At 41.7% G+C, this 18,850-nt stretch overlaps 1 protein-coding gene and 1 pseudogene across 1 annotated transcript; both read left to right on the top strand.

The window, feature by feature from the left end:
- Positions 1–229: 229 nt before the first annotated feature.
- LETM2 (leucine zipper and EF-hand containing transmembrane protein 2) lies at positions 230–16,401 on the top strand. The gene is made up of 10 exons (XM_028124091.2): positions 230–276; positions 1,541–1,994; positions 2,620–2,763; positions 6,778–6,915; positions 7,564–7,764; positions 8,864–8,983; positions 12,356–12,469; positions 14,536–14,628; positions 14,949–15,050; positions 15,770–16,401. The coding sequence occupies exons 1-10, from the start codon at positions 230–232 to the stop codon at positions 15,830–15,832; spliced, it is 1,476 nt and encodes a 491-aa protein (XP_027979892.1). The 3' UTR covers positions 15,833–16,401.
- LOC114224868 (U6 spliceosomal RNA) lies at positions 1,224–1,317 on the top strand (annotated as a pseudogene).
- Positions 16,402–18,850: the final 2,449 nt, after the last annotated feature.

Consider the following 18,850-nt stretch of genomic DNA (forward strand, 5'->3'; position numbering starts at 1 on the left):
ATCTCAAAGTACCATTCTCAAATCCAAGCTGAGAAAACATTCATGATCGTTGGGAATGATCTTGAGAGAGGTTTAACACCTTGAATGGAATATGGAAATTTTCTGCCTTTGCAATAGTAAACACTGAAATCCTGGTATCTTTATAATTGGTGTGTTTTTAAAATACTAAATTATTTACTTAATCCTTCTGTCTAGGTTCCTATGTTGACTAGTTGAGACAAATATAAGTATGGCCTTCTACAGTTATAAAACAGTCTTAGCTATTGCCCGAACAAGGTAAGCTGTGGAATCCCCTCTTCCCCTGCAACATTATATAAACTTTCTTCTAGAAAAAGATATATGTAAAAGGATAGGCTTGTTCCACAACAAATGAAAGCTTTGTTGGCTTTAACTATACTGGTTTTTAGGAAGCTGACATTTTATTGTATTTAAACTTACCCCAGATTTTCTATATGCCTTAGAACTCAGGCTGAGTAATTTTTAGATGTATGGCACAGGGAAGAGAGAAGATGTAATGGTTTCAAGGTGACACCTCTGTAACTAATGAATGTTACATGGGGCCCTCAGACAGAAAAATGAGTAAAATGGCTGGCAAACAAGCCAGTCCTAGGACATATACCTGCCCTCGTAGGGTCTGTTATCACTTACTTATTCCAAAGAATATTCACTGAGCACTTACTATGGGCCAGATACATTGTACATTTTCCCTTTTGGCCCTTCAAAAAGTGCTTTATCTTGGTGTGCTTCAAAAACAGTCTGAAAGAATGGAAAAGCCCTCTCTTTGCCAGAAGAAATGTCTTTGCCAGGGACTTTCTTTGCCTAGATGGGTCTTATTTTTATTTTCAAACACTCTCATGTGCTAATTTAACTGAAGATTTTGAGCTGTTGCAAAACTAGAAGGTAGAGATCCCTGGCTGGGGTGCCCAATTCTAATTCTTATTCCTAACATTCTTGAAGAATTGTCGGTGAAGGGCATTTGGGCCGTAAATGCCTCTCATTTGAGGGAGTCCATGGGCACCACACAGACAAATCAGTACTATGTGTTTGGTTAATTCCCACAGAGACCATGAAGTGTTTTGTTCAAGCAATATTCCTACTGTCAGCAGAGTAACCAAAGACACAAGCGTTCCACCCGTTTTATGATAGTAAAGACAACACTTTCAAACACAACCGCTGGTGAAAAAATGTTTGCTGTTAGATTTTTAATAGTTACAGACGTTCGTGCTCACGTCAGCAGAGCATATACTAAAGTTGGAACAATACAGAGAAGATTAGCATGACCCCTGTGCAGGAATAGTTGTAGAGTTTCTAACTTATAACATAGCAGTTATTTTTAGGAATTAACATTAATATTTCTCATAGAGTCTATCATTCAACCATAAAGCACACTGTTCTTCAACTGGGGTAAAAAGTTATATTTCATTTGTTTATGAATATCATCTGCTTTTAAAACATTATAAATATTAAAAGATTTATTTCTTTTGTTTTTAAATTTGTAATAGTATGTGCTCAACTAAGAGGATGTTGCTCTTTATTCCAGATTCCCTAGCTATTTTGTCCATCCTACCAGCTCTTCTTATTCCCCATCATTTGCATTTCTTCACTTGCCAGATTGCCATTTAAATAAAACATACATGAAGAACTGTGTAAGCAAGAAGTACTCCTATCCTAATCAGTCAGGCAATAAAATACTTCACTTACGAACTAGAATAATACAAAAGTTACACACATCAACTTGCTGGTTACAAGAGGTCCCTGGTAAACCTCAGCTGGAGCAAACCCCGAAAAAGCCCCAGGTGACAAGCCCTCAGCCCACAAAAGGACATGGCATGAAGATTAAGGAAGAAAAGCAATCTTATAGACAAAGATTTATGGATGAACTTAAATATTATTACAATGGATTCTACTTGCTATGGATTGACACCAAAGTTGCTGCCAGAATGGTTTGGAGGCTGTTGCATGGGCAGGTGCTGACCAGACGAGAGAGACGAAGGGTAGGCAAGGATCATATTTGAGAAAGAAAATGTAAAGTGAAAATGAACTATTTGGCAACCAAGTTTTAAACTCACGTGAAAATTCATCCTAAAAATCCCAAAGTAGGAATAGTAACTGATGGTGAGAACCAGAGTTTCTTATTTGTCGGAAACAGACTTACTGTGCAACTTTAGGCAAGATTCTTGAGATTTGTGCATATTTGCCTATAAAATGATTATAATTGTGTTTTCTAATCTCCCCAAGGAATTGAGAAGCTTCAAATTTGATCTGTGGACCCGCAATAGAAACTACTGTTAATATATTAAGTATATGCATTTGAAAAATCAGTCTTTAACAGACACGATGCTATTAAAGTACAGACCCCTGACATAGATGAAAGCTAACAATAGATGATGTCAGCAATATGTTTTGCTTGTCATAGATTTCCTTGAAGGTATCCCATAGATGTTACTTCAGAGCGATGGTAAAGAGGAAAACCCTACCTTTCCATTTTATACAAAGCTGCAGAAAATCTGTCTAGGGTTTTTAACACTTTAAGAACCAAGGCAGGCTTTTTTGGTTTCACATTTTTGTTTGGGGCATGTCCTAAAATAATGAATACTGCCTATGCATTTAATTCTTTAGCTCTTGAGGACTTGTGCTGATTTCTTCCGCCTGGTTCCATTTATGGTGTTCATAATTGTACCCTTCATGGAATTCTTATTACCAGCATTTCTGAAATTCTTCCCAGAGATGTTGCCATCAACTTTTGAAAGTGAATCCAAAAAGGTATGTAGGATTTTTTAACTTAAAAAAAAATTAATGGACTCTGTTCATTAGTTTTTAAATTTATAGAAAAATTGAGCAGAAAGTATAGAGGGTCCCCAGATACTCCCCCCATTTTCCCTATTATTAATGTCTTGCATTTGTGTGATCTATTTGTTGCAATTAAAGAACCAATATCGAGATATTATTAATTAAATCTCATACTTTACATTAGACTCCATTCTTTGTGTTGTACTGTTCTATGGGTTTTGAAAAATGCATAATGTCATGGTATCTACCATCACCCCATCATACAGAATAGTTTCACTGCCCTAAAAATGCCCTGTGCATCATCTGTTGTTCCTCCTACCTCCCCCAAACAATGGCAACCACTGTCTCCACAGACCTGCCTTTTCCAGAATGTCATATAGTTGGGATCATAGTGTGTAGTCCTTTCATGGATCATTTCTTTCTATCACTGCATAATAGTTCATTGTATGGATGTGCCACAGGTTGTTTATTCACCTGTTGAAGGGTATTGTAGTTGACTCCAGTTTTTGACAATCATGAATAAAGCTGCTATAAAGATCTGTGTGCAGGTTTTTTTTTTATGATCATAAGCTTTCAACTCATTTGGATTCCTAAATACATAGGAAAGCAATTACTGGATCATATGGTAAGACTATGTTTAGTTTGGTAAAAAAATAACTGTCTTCCTAAGTCTCTGTACCATTTTTCATTCCCACCAGCAATGAGAGTTCCTAAAGCTCTGTATCTTCATCAGCATTCAGTATTGTCAGTGCTTTGAATATCAGCCATTCTTATAGGTGTGAAGTGATATCTCATTGTTATTTTAGTTTGCAATTCTCTGATGATGTATGATATTGAGCATCTTTTCATATGTTTATTCGCCACCTGTATATCTTCTTTGGGGATGTATCTGTTTTTTTGCCCACTTTTTAATGGAGTTGTTCATTTTCTAATTGTTAGAAGTTCTTAGTGTATTTGGATACAAGTCCTTTAGCAGATATGTGTCTTGCAAATATTTTCTCCCAGCCTGTGGCTTGTCCATTCTCTTAACTGTCTTTCACAGAGCTAATGTTTTTTTATTTTAATCAAATACAAGTTTTCAGTTGTTTTTGTTTTTGGATTGTACTTTTGGTGTTGTATCTAACAACTCACTGCCAAATTCAAAGTCACCTAGATTTTCTCCTACATTTTCTTTTTTCTTAATTTTAAGTAGGCTCCACACCCAACGTGTGGTTTGAACTCAACGACCCTGAGATCAAGAGTCCCATGCTCTACTGACTGAGCTAGCCAGGCACCCCTCCTACATTTTCTTCTAGAAGTTTTATAGTTCTGTGTTTTAAATTTAAGTCTGTGATCCATTTTGAGTGAATTTTGGTGAGAGGTGGAACATCAGGGTTAATATTCATTTTTTTTTCCTTTTTTGCATGTGGATACCCAAGTTTCCCTAGCATCATTTGTTGAAAAAACAATCCCCATTTCCATTGAATTTTAACTTGTTTCTAACCATTAAAAAATAAAGAAAACAAAAATCAACTGTTATTGCAGTGACTAGTTGAACAGTAGGCATGATTTAGCCAGACAGACCCTTTCATGCTTGAGAGTAGTTCTGGAGAAGAGGGTCCTCACTGGATGGTCACTGTGAGGGTGACGGGCTGGGAAAACTAAGGTGGTCCCTTTGTTCTTTCCATTCTGTGCCCCTCCACTGGACAGAGGTCTGAAGGCACGAACACGTGATGGGAGGACAAACAGGACCACTCTTAAATCGGATTGGGAAATGTTTCCTAGAAGAGGTAACTATGCAGCCAAGACTAGAAGAGTGGTAGAAGTTTGCCACAGCATTTGAAAGGCTTTCTGGATAGAAAGAATAGCATTTAAAATGGCTTACTTGTGTGAAAGAGTATCACATAATCTGAGACACTGAGCGCCTCTTTGTGGTTGGAGCAGGGAATACAAGGGGGTCAATGGTGGGAGATGAGACAAAAGTGATGTGTTGGGGTCAGGTTGGAAAGTGTCCTCCACTCTAAGGAATTTAGACTTTGCTTTTGACCAGGGTGAATAATGGAATGTAAATTTAAGCAGAGGGTGGGTAATACGGTTAGATCTGGATTTTAGAAAAAAATGGTATTGCTAGCTAAAAGAATTGACGAGGGCAGAACCAAAGGAGGGAAATTGGCTGGCATGCTCTTCTTACAGCAGCGCAGGAGGGAAAGGATTAAATTATGAAAGCGGCATTAGGAATAAAAATTTGAAGATACATTAGAGACACATGTAAAGGGTAGAATCAAATTGCAATATCTGACTGGCACTGGTTTAGTTTACTTACATGTAAGGTAATCAGGACCTAGAGTTAATACCATGGGATTCCAAGGAATGTGTTCGTGAATGCAGGAAGATGGGGGGAATAAAGGACGTGATTTATCTAAAGATTCCTCTTTCCTCAACGCTGCTCATTCCCCAGATATAATACATACACACCATGGCCACAGTTTCAGAAAATACGTTCTCTCTCTTTCTTTCCCATGGACTAAAACAAATGAGAAAATGAGAGAGAGAGAGGTGTGGTGGAGGGGAGGAGGTTGTAGGAGGTAGAGTGGGAGGAAGCAGGACTTTGTATTTACATCAGATCAGAGCACCCATGCGTTTCTCTTTTGTAGTACTTATCTGCTATACTGTAATTTGTGGAATTACTGGATTATCATTAGTCACTAATGTTTGTCTTTCCCATTAGACCAGAAGTCCCATGAGGGCAGGAATTCTTATCTGTTTTCGCTCATTTTATCCCCAGCACCTAGTACAAGGTAGATCCTCAATAAATAAATGAATAGATGGATGGATATGGATGTAGGGAATGGATGACTAAGTGGGTTCTAATGATGGTATTGCCATTGCCGTTGTGTGATTTTTTTTTTTTTTGGTTGAGTCTTTTAAGATTTTTCTGAAAATTCATGATTGCTATGATTGACTGATCATTAGAATCCCTTGGGCAACTTAAAAAAATGGAGAGAGAAGCCTATTCCTCTCCATCCCCCTGAGTCCTGACCATGGTTATTATTTTTTTAAAGATTTATCTATTTGAGAGAGAGACAGAGAGAGCGAGCAAACACATGAGCCAGAGGGGCAGAGGGAGAGGGAGAGAGAATCCCAGGCGGACTCTGCACAGAGCATGGAGCCTGATGCAGGGCTCAGTCTCACGACCCTGAGATCACGACCTGAGCCGAAACCAAGAGTCGGATGCTTAACTGACTGTGCCACCCAGGCGCCCCTGACTGGTTATTTTGAAAATGCTACCACACGGCATTTCTGATAATGAATGAGGATTTAGAAGTACGCGTTCACATCGTGTCTTAAGAGTATACATTTAGCCAACACCTGGCTGGCTCAGTCGGTAGAGCATGCAACTCCTGATCTCAGGACTGTGAGCTCAAGCCCCACCTTGGGAGTAGAGATTGCTTAAAAAAAAAAAAAAAAAAAAAAAGAATGTACATTTAATTCTCTTTTGTGTAGTGCTTTGTTCAGATCTGTTATAACACTTAGGTCGGTATATTATAATTAATTGTATCTGTTTTGTACTGAAGCTATATGCTACTCTAGCATAGAGTTAATGTCCTAGTTTTCTTTGTTTGTGGCCCACACAAAATCTGGGACCACTCTGGGACCAGGGGCTGGCTCAACTAGCAGCCTAGATGGTTTATACCAGGCTAAGAGATAGTATCTCATTCTAAATAATGACAAAGCCTTCCACTGAGGGGATATTTTAGATCTATCAAATAATTATGGTCATTGTATTAGTAAGAAATAAAAGGTAAAATTAAGGAGTCAAGTTGCAAATAGAGGCTACTTTTTATTTGTTCTGGTTTTCACAAAACCCATTTAACTAGGTCTGAAAATAATATTAACATGCAAAATAGGGATGAACAATAACAAAGTGACAATTCTTTTCCTCTCATCTTTATCTATGAGGCTGTAATCATGAAGGATTGATTAACTTTCTCCTCTTCTGTTATTAAGGAGGAAAAACAGAAAAAGAAAATGGCTGCAAAGTTGGAACTAGCAAAATTTCTTCAAGAAACGATTACAGAAATGGCAAGGAGGAACAGGGCCAAGCTGGGAGATGCCTCCGTACAGTTCTCATCCTATGTCAAACAGGTGTCAGTCTCTTGTGTAACACGAAACAACTTCTAGGCTGGTGGTTATATGAAAAATTCAGGTCATCATGGATCTTCCAAATTGTTCACAGTCTCTGACTTTGCAAATATCTGAGTTATACACATACAATACTGCAAACATTTATAGTAGTGTGTGGAAAAACCTACCTTAAAGCAGTCGTGTACTGAAGACGTTGATAACTTTTTGGAAAGAACTGTAGATTTAGAGCCAAACTTTTGAACTACTCCTGATTTTTCAGTTGACTTAGGCTGACTTGGACAGACTTCTTGATGCCTCTTGGTACCACAGGGCCTATTTCCAGACATAAGGTAGAGTCTGTAAATATGCTTTGATATGTCTTTCAAATAGTCTACAGGGAAAGTTGAACTAAGAAATACATTTTATAATTTTTAAAAAAGATCTATTTATTTACTTTAGAGAGGGAGAGAGTGTAAGTGTGTGGGGGGGAGGGGCAGAGGGAGAGGGAGAGAGAGTCTCAAGCAGACTCCCCTCTGAGCTCGGAGCCCAAAGTGGGGCTCCATCCCACGACCCATGAGATCATGACCTGAGCCAAATGCTCCACCGACTGAGCCACCCCCAGAGCCCTATGAAATACATTTTAATTAGCATCTTTGTCCCACTGCCTAGGTCCAGACAGGCCACAAGCCCAGCACAAAGGAGATAGTTCGCTTTTCCAAGCTATTTGAAGATCAGCTAACCCTGGAGCACCTAGATCGACCTCAGCTGGTTGCCCTCTGCAAGCTTCTAGAGTTGCAGTCCTTTGGAACCAACAATTTGCTCCGCTTTCAACTTCTGATGAAACTAAAGTCCATAAAAGGAGATGATGAAGTAAGAGCTGAACTGTAGCCATGGGGAATTAGCAAGGCTTGGGAGATCCCTTAGGGTGGCTTTGTGATAAAGTGCAGTATCTTCTCCTAGATCTGCTCGTAGATGGGTTCTGGCAAACCATTGAGTGGTTTAAACAATCATTACCATGACAATCTGAACCCAGATTACTCATTTTAGGAGTTGTTTGTCGTACTCTGACGCATTTTCTGGAGAATGCCCTCATAAGCAGTTAGTGATTTAGTAATCTACATCAGTTAGGACCCACTAGGAAGGAACAGCCCCCAGGAGGTTCCTAAGTCTTCCATTGCTAAGGACAGTGCTCTACTCTCACACCTCAGCTCCCCTTCCTCAGAGCTGGTGCCAAAGTAAATATTCTGCTGGGTGAGTTGGCCTGATAAGGAGGGGTGGCAAGGCGTAATGCAGGGAGGGAGAGCCGAGCCTAAACATCCGATGGAGGAAAGGCATCATAACTACTAATTAGACTCCTTAAAAAATGGAAAGAATGTTTCTTGAGTCAGAATCAGCTGCTTTAGAGCATTCTGCCTGAGGGAGCAGGATTCCCGGAACTGAGAAAGCATGATCCCTGTGGTCTCATTTAGATTTCAGCTGTTGCTTTCAGAATTTTGGAATAAACAAAACTGGTCCCAGAAGTACCCTAGTTTTGGGTCACACCAAGCAGAAACCGTGTTATGTATCGAGCGAATTTGGTGGACCCGAGTTAGGGCCATTCCCAGATGGAGGTAGGGGGTTGGTAGGGGAAGAGCGATCCTGGGACATCCAGCTAATGGTACACTGGAAGCTTCTCAAGTGGGATATTTTCTAGTGAATCCTGAAGCTGCCATGAAGGGGAAAGGCACATCAAGAGGGAAGAGGATCACTCTGGTGACAAAGTGTTGGGGAGGAGTTACATGACTACTTCTGATATTATTAATACCGGTTGGCAGGATTCCCCTCATTTTCAGCTGCTGCCCCTTTAGTCAGCGAGAGGACAATCCGATGTGAAAGCATCAGATTTGGTGTTGCCCCTGATTTGTTGGAATGTAGGATTCAGTAAAACTGGAACCAGGAGATCCAATGCCATTCCTTACGTTGCTTTCAGGTAATTGCCAGAGAAGGGGTGAGTGCTTTGAGCGTGTCAGAACTGCAAGCTGCCTGCAGGGCCCGGGGGATGAGATCCCTGGGTCTCACTGAGGAACAACTGAGACAGCAGCTCACAGAGGCAAGTTGCAGCTTTCCTGGGCCCTTTTCACTAGAACTCTGTCCCCTGCAATTTGTAGACCTCACTGTGATTTCTACTTTTCAGGCGAGCCATCCCACCTAATTTGCCTTCTTTAATTGAGCAGTGGGATGCTGAAGAAGCTAGATTTATTTTTGATGGAGACAGGGTACTCTATTAGTTTTCTTTCTTTTTTAAGTTTAAATTTCACTTACTTGACATACACTGCAATATTGGTTTCTGGCGTAGAATTCAGTGATTCATCACTGACGTATAATACCCAGTGCTCGTCACAACAAGTGCCCCCCTCAGACCCATCCCCCATCTAGCCCATCCGGCCTCCCACCTCCCCCCAACAACCCTCAGTTTGTTCTCTATCCTTAAGAGTCCCTTATGGTTTGTTTCTCTCTCTCCTTTCTCCCCCTTCCTGTATGTTCATCTGTTTTCTTTGTTAAATTCCACATATGAGTGAGATCATAGGGTGTTTGTCTTTCTCTGACTTATTTCACTTAGTATAATACACTCCAGCTCCATCCATGTCACTGCATTCTTTCTGATGGCTGAGTAATATTCCATTTGTGTGTGTGTGTGTGTGTGTGTATACACACACACCACATCTTTATCCATTCATCAGTTGATGGACATCTGGGCTCTTTCCATAATTTGGTTATTATTGATAATGCTGCTATAAACATCAGGGTGCATGTACCCCTTCGAATCTATTGCTGCTTAAACAACTACAACAAACTTAGTGGTTTATTAGCTTACAAGTTCTGTCAGAAGTGCAGGCTGTGTTTTATCTGGAGGCTCTGGGGGAAGTCTCCATTTCCAGGTTGATTCAGTTTGTTGGCTGAGTTTAGTTTCTTGCAGCTGTAGGACTGAGGTCCCATTTCCTCACTGGCTGTCAGCCCCAGGCTCCTCAGCCCTGCAGGCCCCCTGCATTCCTCACCTCTAGGCCCCGTCCATCTGCAAAGCCAGCAAAGGAGAGACCTTCTCACACACGAGGCCTCCCAAAGGCTTCACATCTCAGACTTCCCCTTTTTGACCTCTGGCTCCAGATTTAAAGGCTTCACGTGATTAGGTGAGACCTACTCAGATAACTTCCTGCTTTCAGATCTACTGACTCGCAACCCTAATTATTTCTGCAAAATCCCTCACGGCAGCACCTAGATTCGTGTCTGAATAACTGGGAGAAGGTGTGGGTACACTAGGGACCAGGAATCTTGGGACCACCTTAGAATTTTGCATACTCCAGGTATTTTAAGGGCCCCAGACAAAACCTCAAATCCAAGGCCTGTCGTGTATGAATCCATCTGGAGGTCTGAGCCTTGCCCTGAGGGCTCACCTGGGACTACTTTCCAATTAGTACCCCAAGCCAATGCAAAGTGTTAGCTTTGGCAACAGATGTTTAATATTTTCCCACTGACAACATATTTTAACTAAGAGCATCAAATCTTTTTTTTTTCAAGATTATTTTAGAGAGAGAACATGTGCACACATGAGTTGGGGGAGGGGCAGGGGAGAGAATCTTAAGCAGACTCCCCGCTGAGCACGGAGCTAGATGTGGGGCTCAAGGTGGGGCTCCCACCTTGATCCCACAACCCATGAGATCATGACCCGAGCCAAAACCAAGAGTCGGACGCTTGACCGACGGAGTCACAGGCACCCCAGAGCATCAGTGTTTTCAAACAAAGCAGTAACTCCTATTAAAATTCTCATTCTTGCAACTGTAAGAAATGCTATAAAGTATACACAAATTATTTTGGAATAGGAGCCACTGTTGTGACTTTGAAACCATGTCAGGTAGCTATTTCCTTTTAGCTGTTGGACCTGCTCTGCTGGAAGATGAACACATTGTAGAGAAAGGTTCTTAAAATCATTTACTTCTTGAACATAGAGCATTAAGTGGGTTCATACTGTCCAATAGCTTTCTTGGAAGAGTGTATCATTTTTCCCACCAAGGAGTGAGGATACTAATCCAACAATATGATATTCGGCACTATGTATTATTCAGAAATTCCTGTTAGGATACAGGCAGGCATTTCATAGAAAGGAAACTCTAAGATGATAATCATATGAAACATCTTAACTTCATAATAAGATAAATTAAAACTATGAGATGTCACATTCACCTGTTACATTGGCAAAGATCAGTTTGATAACACACTGTGTTGTTGAGGGTTGGGGAGAGGGGCACTCATGCATTGCTGATAAAAACCTCCATGGAATCTTTCAAAATTTAAAATTTAAAAATGTATTCACTTTGAGCTAGAAATTTCACTTGTGCAATATGACATATCTATAAGATTATCCATTGCAGGGGTGCCTGGGTGGCTCAGTTGTTAAACGTCTGCCTTCGGCTCAGGTCATGATCCCGGGTTCCCAGGATCAAGCCCCGCATCGGGCTCCCTGCTCCTCGGGAAGCCTGCTTCTCCCTCTCCCACTCCCCTTGCTTGTGTTCCCTCTCTCGCTGTGTCCCTCTCTGTCAAATAAATAAAATCTTTAAAAAAAAAAAGATTATCCACTGCAGCACCATTTATAATAGCAAAAGATTGGAAACAGCCTAAAGTTCATAAATAGGAGAATAATCAAATTATGGCCTTTCCGTGCAACAATGGAATCGTTTACAGATGGTTAAAAAGGAGGCAGCTCTACAGCTACGGGTATGAATCAATGTCCAAGACATTTCAGTGAAGAAAAGCAAAGGACAGAACAGTGTGTATATATCGCCCTTTATGTGAAGATAAAAAACATACAAACGTGTGTTCGTTTATGCACAGGATATCTCTGAAGATTGTATAAGGAACTGGTAACAGTGGTTGCTTCTAGGGAGGGAAACAGGGTAGTTAAAGGATAGGAGTAGAAGGCAGGCTTATTGTTACTGATTATATTTTATTTACTTCTTGAATTTTGTCTTTTGTCAGGTATTATCCATCTATCTATCTATCATCTATCATCTATGTATATATCTATGTATTTATTTTTTTAAAAGTTTGGCCAGTTTGATACTTGAAAATTACACTCATTCTCATTTTAATGTTTATTTCTTTGGTTATGAGTGAGTCTTAGTCTTTCCCCTTATCTGCTCTGTGTCTAAGAGAAGATACTTAGCTCCTTTGATCCACAGTCGGTTTGAGAGGTGACCGGAACTCTCCCTCTCCAACTCAGAGGATCCCACTTTTGTGAGGGGGGATGCAGGCTACAGCCACTGGTGCCGAAGCCAGGAGACGAGTGTTCTCATCCTTGTCCTGCTGCTGGTTCCCAGCATGTGCCTGGGGAAGCTGTGAAACCAGGGAAGCAGTCGGTGACGGTGGGTCATGTCCAGTTCTAACATGCTGGGGTTCTGTCCTGTTTTATTCTCCTTCCATTCTCCAGTGGCAGGACCTCCACCTGAAGGAGAACGTCCCTCCTTCTCTGTTGCTTCTGTCACGAACCTTCTACCTGATAGATGTGAAGCCAAAGCCCATTGAAATACCAGTAAGCGGGGAGGTGAGTGCCCGGGGTCTAGATTTCCTTAACTGGGGCCTCTCCACAAATGTCTTATTTCCTCTTGCAGTTAAGGTAGACATTTCTTTTGGAATATCTTTTGGCACTTGGTCCAGTGCACTTTAAAATCTTTAAAAAATTCCATAAAAAAATTAAAATTGCTAAAACTAACTCTAGCTATAGGGCTCTTACTGTCTGTTCCAGCTTGATTTAGGAATCCAGTTTATTCTTTCTCCTTAACTATTTAGCCTTCATTAGCAGACTCTTGCTCTTCTGAAACTGAGTGGTTCCTCTTCTTTCGTGTCTATTTCATTTGTCCAGATTCCTATTAATTTTGAAGCGGTGAAAGGCCAATCTAGAATATAAACTTTTTGTCTTTCTTCCACTCCTTTCCTTAATCATTTTTTGTTGCCTTTAATTCAGCAGCCTTTTTTTTCCCCTCCTGGCATTTTACCAAAAAACCCAGGATTAGCCCAATCACTAGAGCATCTTGCTCTGGTCAGAAGGGCCCTCTCACTTCTCTACTTTGTGGCTTCATGTCTAAGTCAGAATCTGCATGAGTGAGAAAGGAGAGACCATTGTGGAAGATGCTGCACATGTGGTTTAGTAGATGAAACTAAGTTCTCTGAAGTGGGGACCCATCATTTTTAATTTAGTTATGCTAGTGATTCCTTGGATAAGCCAAGGGAAATGATATGAAGTCCAGCATGACAAATGTACTCCAGGGAACACCCTTGTGCTTTGCCTTTCCACATTTCCAGAGACTAATCAGATTTGGGCTTTGGGAAGGATTCTAGGGAGAGTGGGAGGAATTTTGGAACCCAGACCATCTTCTAAAAGGCAGCCTACCTGGCTGGTTCTTACTCTATCTTTGGTCTTTAAGACAGACCAAATTTGTCATTCTCAGACTGCTCTCAGGAGCAAGGAAATCTTGGAGTAGCACAATATCTCAGAGCTAAATTTGTGTTCTCGGAATTATTCTAGAGGGGCATAAACACTTTAGCCAGATGTTGCTTTTTGGAATGTTTGAGAAAGACCTAGAAATTAAGGGGGAGTCTGCTTCTCCCTCTCCCTCTGCCTCTCCCCCTGCTCATGCTCTCTCTCTCTCTCTCTGTATCTCTCTGTCTCAAATGAATAAATAAAAAATCTTAAAAAAAAAAAGACCTAGAAATTAAGGACAAAATGACAAGCTCCTAGGCATTTTATTGGTTGCTTTTTTTTTAAAACCATGTTTTAAAACTTCCTTTTTCCATATATACAAAATGAGAATAAGTAGCATGCTAGGTTCAGTAAAGAATTTACAGACATCAAGTTAAGTATACTTTAATTTTGGATATATGTAGCTCTTTTCCCTCCCAAGTACACAAAGCAATTACTTAGTTCCAAAGAGCAGTGACATATTTACTTTTCAAATCTAATTATAATTCTTGAAGATAGGTTAGCCAGCTATTCTCAAAATACCGTATCTTCCATTTTCCTCATGTTGCAGGAGCTTCTATTAAGCAGCACCTACATTTTAATAAATCAGACAAACTTATTTATTATTAGATACCAAAAATGATAAAGATGTTAATTTTGAGTAGGTTATATCAGTGCTATTAGAAGCTGATGAGTAATTGAGAAAAGGCAACCTTCTTTTGTCAGACTGAAAACAGGACTAGAATTGGCAAATCAGGAGCTTATTAATGGCTGAGGACTTTTTTTTTAATTTATTTTTTAAGTAATCTCTACACCCAACACTGGACTCGAACTCACAACCCTGAGACCAAGAGTTGCATGCTCCACCGACTGAGCTAGCCAAGCGCCCAGACCGAGGAGTTTTAATACTAGAATCTCATTAGAGTGCAACTTTTGTATGTAGGGAGCTCAAAACTCCAAGATAAATAATACTAAGTTGTTCCTTCAGGGACATATTTCATACGTTCTCCTAAAGGGCATAGTTGGAAGAAGTTAGGGATTTAGTGAGTGGAAAGCAAGTTGTGCTAGAAAGCATTAACTACTGTAAAAATGCTTTTGAGTTTCAGGAATAGCAGAAAGCTGATGTTCTTATAAAATACTTCTCTTCTTAGTCTCCAAAACCAGATATTCCTGTGGAATCACATACTTCTCCTGAATCTAAAGAGACGCTGGTGGATTTAGCACCTTCACTGAAGGGAACTAAGGTTAGATTTTTACTTTTCATTTGATTAATTAGGTTTAAAAATGAAAATAAGTTAATTTATCCATTTTTAACTCTCTTAGTGAAACTGAATTTCAATACAATGGTGTTATTTAATCAGGACTATTTATTGTACTATCAGATCTGTTTCTTAAAAAGGTCAACATTTGGCTCTATGTAATTAGGTTCCAGATTTAGCCTCTTGAACCCTGTGCCGGAAGATGTGGTTGTTTCACGCTCCTGGTGGTCACGGCAGTGTGACTATAGATCTAATACCCATTTTGTTTTAAATCAGTAACCCAACTCTCAATTTTGCTGTTCAAGGATGAAGAATTTATACAGCTGCCACCCGTTCCCTCATCTCCCATAACACCATCAACGCCTATCCCATTACCTAAAGGACCCATCACTTCTGCTAAAGAAGCTGTAAGTATCTGAAAAAAGAACACATTTCATCTCTAGTTATTTTTAAGGGCAGTGAGAATCTAGAGTTGTTACTATTGCAAAACACCGCACGCTTCTTCCTGTCATCCAAACAGGAAGTTGTAGGCTGAACTTTTGTCGTTTTATAACCACTACATTTTTTAAAACTCAATTATCCAAAAGCAAACCTCCCCCCCCAAAAAAACCCCAACTTATCAACCAATGCAGGCGTGGATGAGGCCTAAACATGTGAAGTCTAGAAGCTAATTGCAATATAGGCAGATTCTTATTTTCTTTTGTGCCAGATGGAAATAGTCCCCATATGTTGTGTGTTTCACACAGGCTTCAAATGTCAGGAAATACTAGCAGGAAAGCAATTTAAATCTTAGGAGAAATGTATGTAAATAAGAAATTACTTATCTATCCGCTTTTCCCATTTGGATGAAAGAATTTGGGGCAGGGGGGTCATGGGAGAGTTTGACCAGCTCTACTGGCCCCTGAGGGCCGAGGAAGAGAGCTGGCTAACACGCAGATGCCCAGGGGTGGACTCCTAGGGTCCTTGCTGGCAGGTCGTCTTAATTTTTATTATCGAGGTGAGTTGCATACTTGGATTTGACTTTGTGGTCTGTCATTATTTGATTAAGAAAATAGAAAAGGGACTCCTGAGGAGCTTCCACATCTCACTGTGGGCAGTGCCTAAAGTCCTTACGTCTTGTACCTAGACACTCCAGGCCAAATCACAAAAGACAACGCAGAACAGCAAGGCGAGTTCAAAAGGAGCATAAGGACCAGCGGAGGATGAAGCTCACTGTTGTCAGCTTCCTGCCCCCAGTGGTGGCATCCATACAGGACTGCCCAGCTAAGACGCTCTGTGTCTGGTTTAAGCAGAGGATCAGCCATGTCGTCCTTGGGGCAGGCCTTTGAGGCCTTGTAACCGTTCCAGATGATGTCAGCAGTGAGACTAAGTTCAGACCATTTAGAAATATAATTGCAAAGCCAACTTCCTCTGTACCATGATGTCATCCCACCAAACTGTGTGTAAAGCCCCCTCCCCATGTTATTTTTGAACAGCTTCGTATTCCTGTGTATGTCCTTTAAGGGAGGAATTTTTTTTTTTCTTTTCATAATGGAATCAGCCTGGCACCTTAGATTCCCCCGTAAGGACTGGGAAACTCCAAAACTGTTGTGAGACCACCTAACTTTTTCAGGGATCCATCAGTAGGACTAGTGCCCTGGAAGCAAAGCACCTTAATGGGATGGAATGGAGGTACGCCCCAGTAATGCCTTTCTGGACCTGAAGAAGCAGCAGCTTTGGGGAGAAGAAAACGGGGAACTTGGCAGACTGGTGATCAGCAAGGCCTGGCTGGTGCTTGGCTGTTGGGAGGCCCCCCCCCCCACCTTGGGGCCTGCGGAGGCTGCAGGATCTGGGAGGCTGCCACTACTCCAGCACGCGGGGCTTTCATTAGCCACCATTTTGCCAGGAAACATAATTAAGGGTTTAGGACTTAACCATTTGTCTGTGCTGGGTGTATGTTTTCCTGATGTTTGTCTTTCACAAAACCATTTGTTAGTCATCGGGGTGGTTAAAGTCTGATAGAATCCCTTTTGTGACCAAGTAGAGTATTATGTTCAGATCCTTATGTTCGGTGTTTTCAGGATGGTCAGTCCTGAGAAAACTTAACATAATACATTGCCATGCAGCTGACCAACAGCCCTCTTCCCTTGGGCAGTGCTTAGAAAGAAGATATTTTGGCTTGTGGGTGATGAAATTGGGTCTTCTCTGCTCGCTGTGAAATTGAAAGCAGTTAGAGCGGAGTCATTTAAGCCAAGCGCAACCCCAGTCTCCCTCTCTGGGGTCACCCAAGGGAGGACTGTCGTTGGCGCTTCCCAGCAAGGATCTGTACTTTACAATGTTTTTTAAGCCTCCTCTCCACCTTGAGGAAAAGCCCGACCCTGGCCTGCTAACGAACTCCAGTTCCTCGAGAATGATGAATCCCTACTACGCAGCATTCAGTGGATCTCGCCATTGGCCTAGCAAGGTGATTCACAATAAATCCTCCCATTTTTAAAATGATGGGTGTTTATTTTAATTAGCTCACATTTCAAGTGTTGAATGTGGGCAAGGGCTTAGCTACTTAACTTGTTCAATCCTGTTTTTGCTGAATGATTCATTAAGTACTACTGGGCTGTTCTACAGTTCTGGTTTTCCTTACAAGGCAGAGTGGGAATGGTTGGGGCAAGGGGCCCCTGGTCACTTCTGGCCCCAGCTGGCCCTCACCCACTTTTTTCTACATCTAGGCATCTAAGACACTGGACATACCCCTCTTCCCATTCTTAGGATAGTAGCTCAGAGAAGTCTAGGATGTCTCTTTGGTCTCATCACCTAGAGCTCTTGGCTATTGGGCTCTATAGGTTTGTTACATCTAGGCCCGTGCTGAAACCGAGATAGTGGTGTTCTGGTAAACGATTACCAGCTCTGGTTGGGGGACAGGAAGTGTCCTGATTGGTAGCATTTGACTTCAAGCTGCCAACAGGTCACTGAAGAGTCAGGAAGAGGTGTGCACCATCAGCTCCAGCACACCACCAACCCCAGCCCTCCATGAGTAACAAGAGACGAGGCCATTGTTGGCAGCATGTTCATTAAATGTCACTTTTATGCTCCAACACAAACATCTGGGAGGCAGTGTCGTATACGTGGCCCTGAGTGCTCTTAGGTGCCAACCTGGAGAGAACTTGCCCCAGACTGAATCTTCCTGAACAGCTGGGTTCTTGCTGACCTTCCGTCTCCCTGGCTCTCCCCAGCTGAGGAGTGGGGTGGGGGGCTACGCCAGCTTGCTACAGAGCTTTCTCCTTCCTTGCAGATGCCTAGGCCTTCGCTGTGCCAACTACTCATCTCCTCACTGGGTGTGGTTTTAGGCAGCTTCTAAAATCAGGCCTCAGTGGTGATGTCAGATTTGGCCTGCATCTCACACGTAAGAGTTTTGCTACAACACGGAGGTGTTGGTGGAGCTTGGCATTTATGGACCCCACACCTGTGCCACGTCTAAGTCTATACTTCAGTCATTACAATACCAGTCACGTTGGTGACATCAAATAAATACGCTGTAACGCTAAAGCCCAGGCTAAAGATTTCCCAGTCACCGCCAGTTAGTTCACAGTAGGTAAGGTCAGACTAATGGAGCTCCGAAGCAGATTGGCGCATCATCCCCGCCCCCGCGGACGTTGACAGAGACCTTGGCCTGCTGGCGCCCCCCCGTGGCGGCTGACAGGCACAGCGGCTTCACTGTCATGGAGACAGATTTCTTGCTTCATCTGGGGTTCAATCTTTCTTACTTGAGGATCAATACAGTACATTAGTGGTGCCAAGGGACTGATGATCCCCAGTCTATGGCAATTAGAAATAAGGTGGAAAGGCAGTATTGATTAATGGTGTGATGATCCCAGGCCCTAATCTTTTAACCCTCCGAAACCAGACAGATTCAGTGCCTTGACAGCACGACGTCTTCATTAGATAAACTGGATTCCTTTCCTCAGGAGACCCAATCTGGTTATCTAAGTAAAATGGCCATTTCATTTTCCCTCAGGTCAATTTTACTATCTTTTGACAGCCAGCTCAGTCTCTGGGGAAATTTGTGGGCGATCGGAGTAGTAACAGCAAGGACATCACGGTTATAGTAACAGTGCCTTGTAGTTCTCCAGCACCTTTCCCGAAGGCATGTTAAAAGCGCTTTATAGATCCTCCATCCACTCACACAACATTGCTTCAAGGGAGAGCTGAGGAGGAAGTGAGCATCAGTATTTTA

This window comes from Eumetopias jubatus, unplaced genomic scaffold (assembly GCF_037043125.1).
Source record: "Eumetopias jubatus isolate StellerSeaLion01/CBP00866 unplaced genomic scaffold, mEumJub1_p1.0 scaffold_2, whole genome shotgun sequence".
NCBI lineage: Eukaryota > Metazoa > Chordata > Mammalia > Carnivora > Otariidae > Eumetopias > Eumetopias jubatus.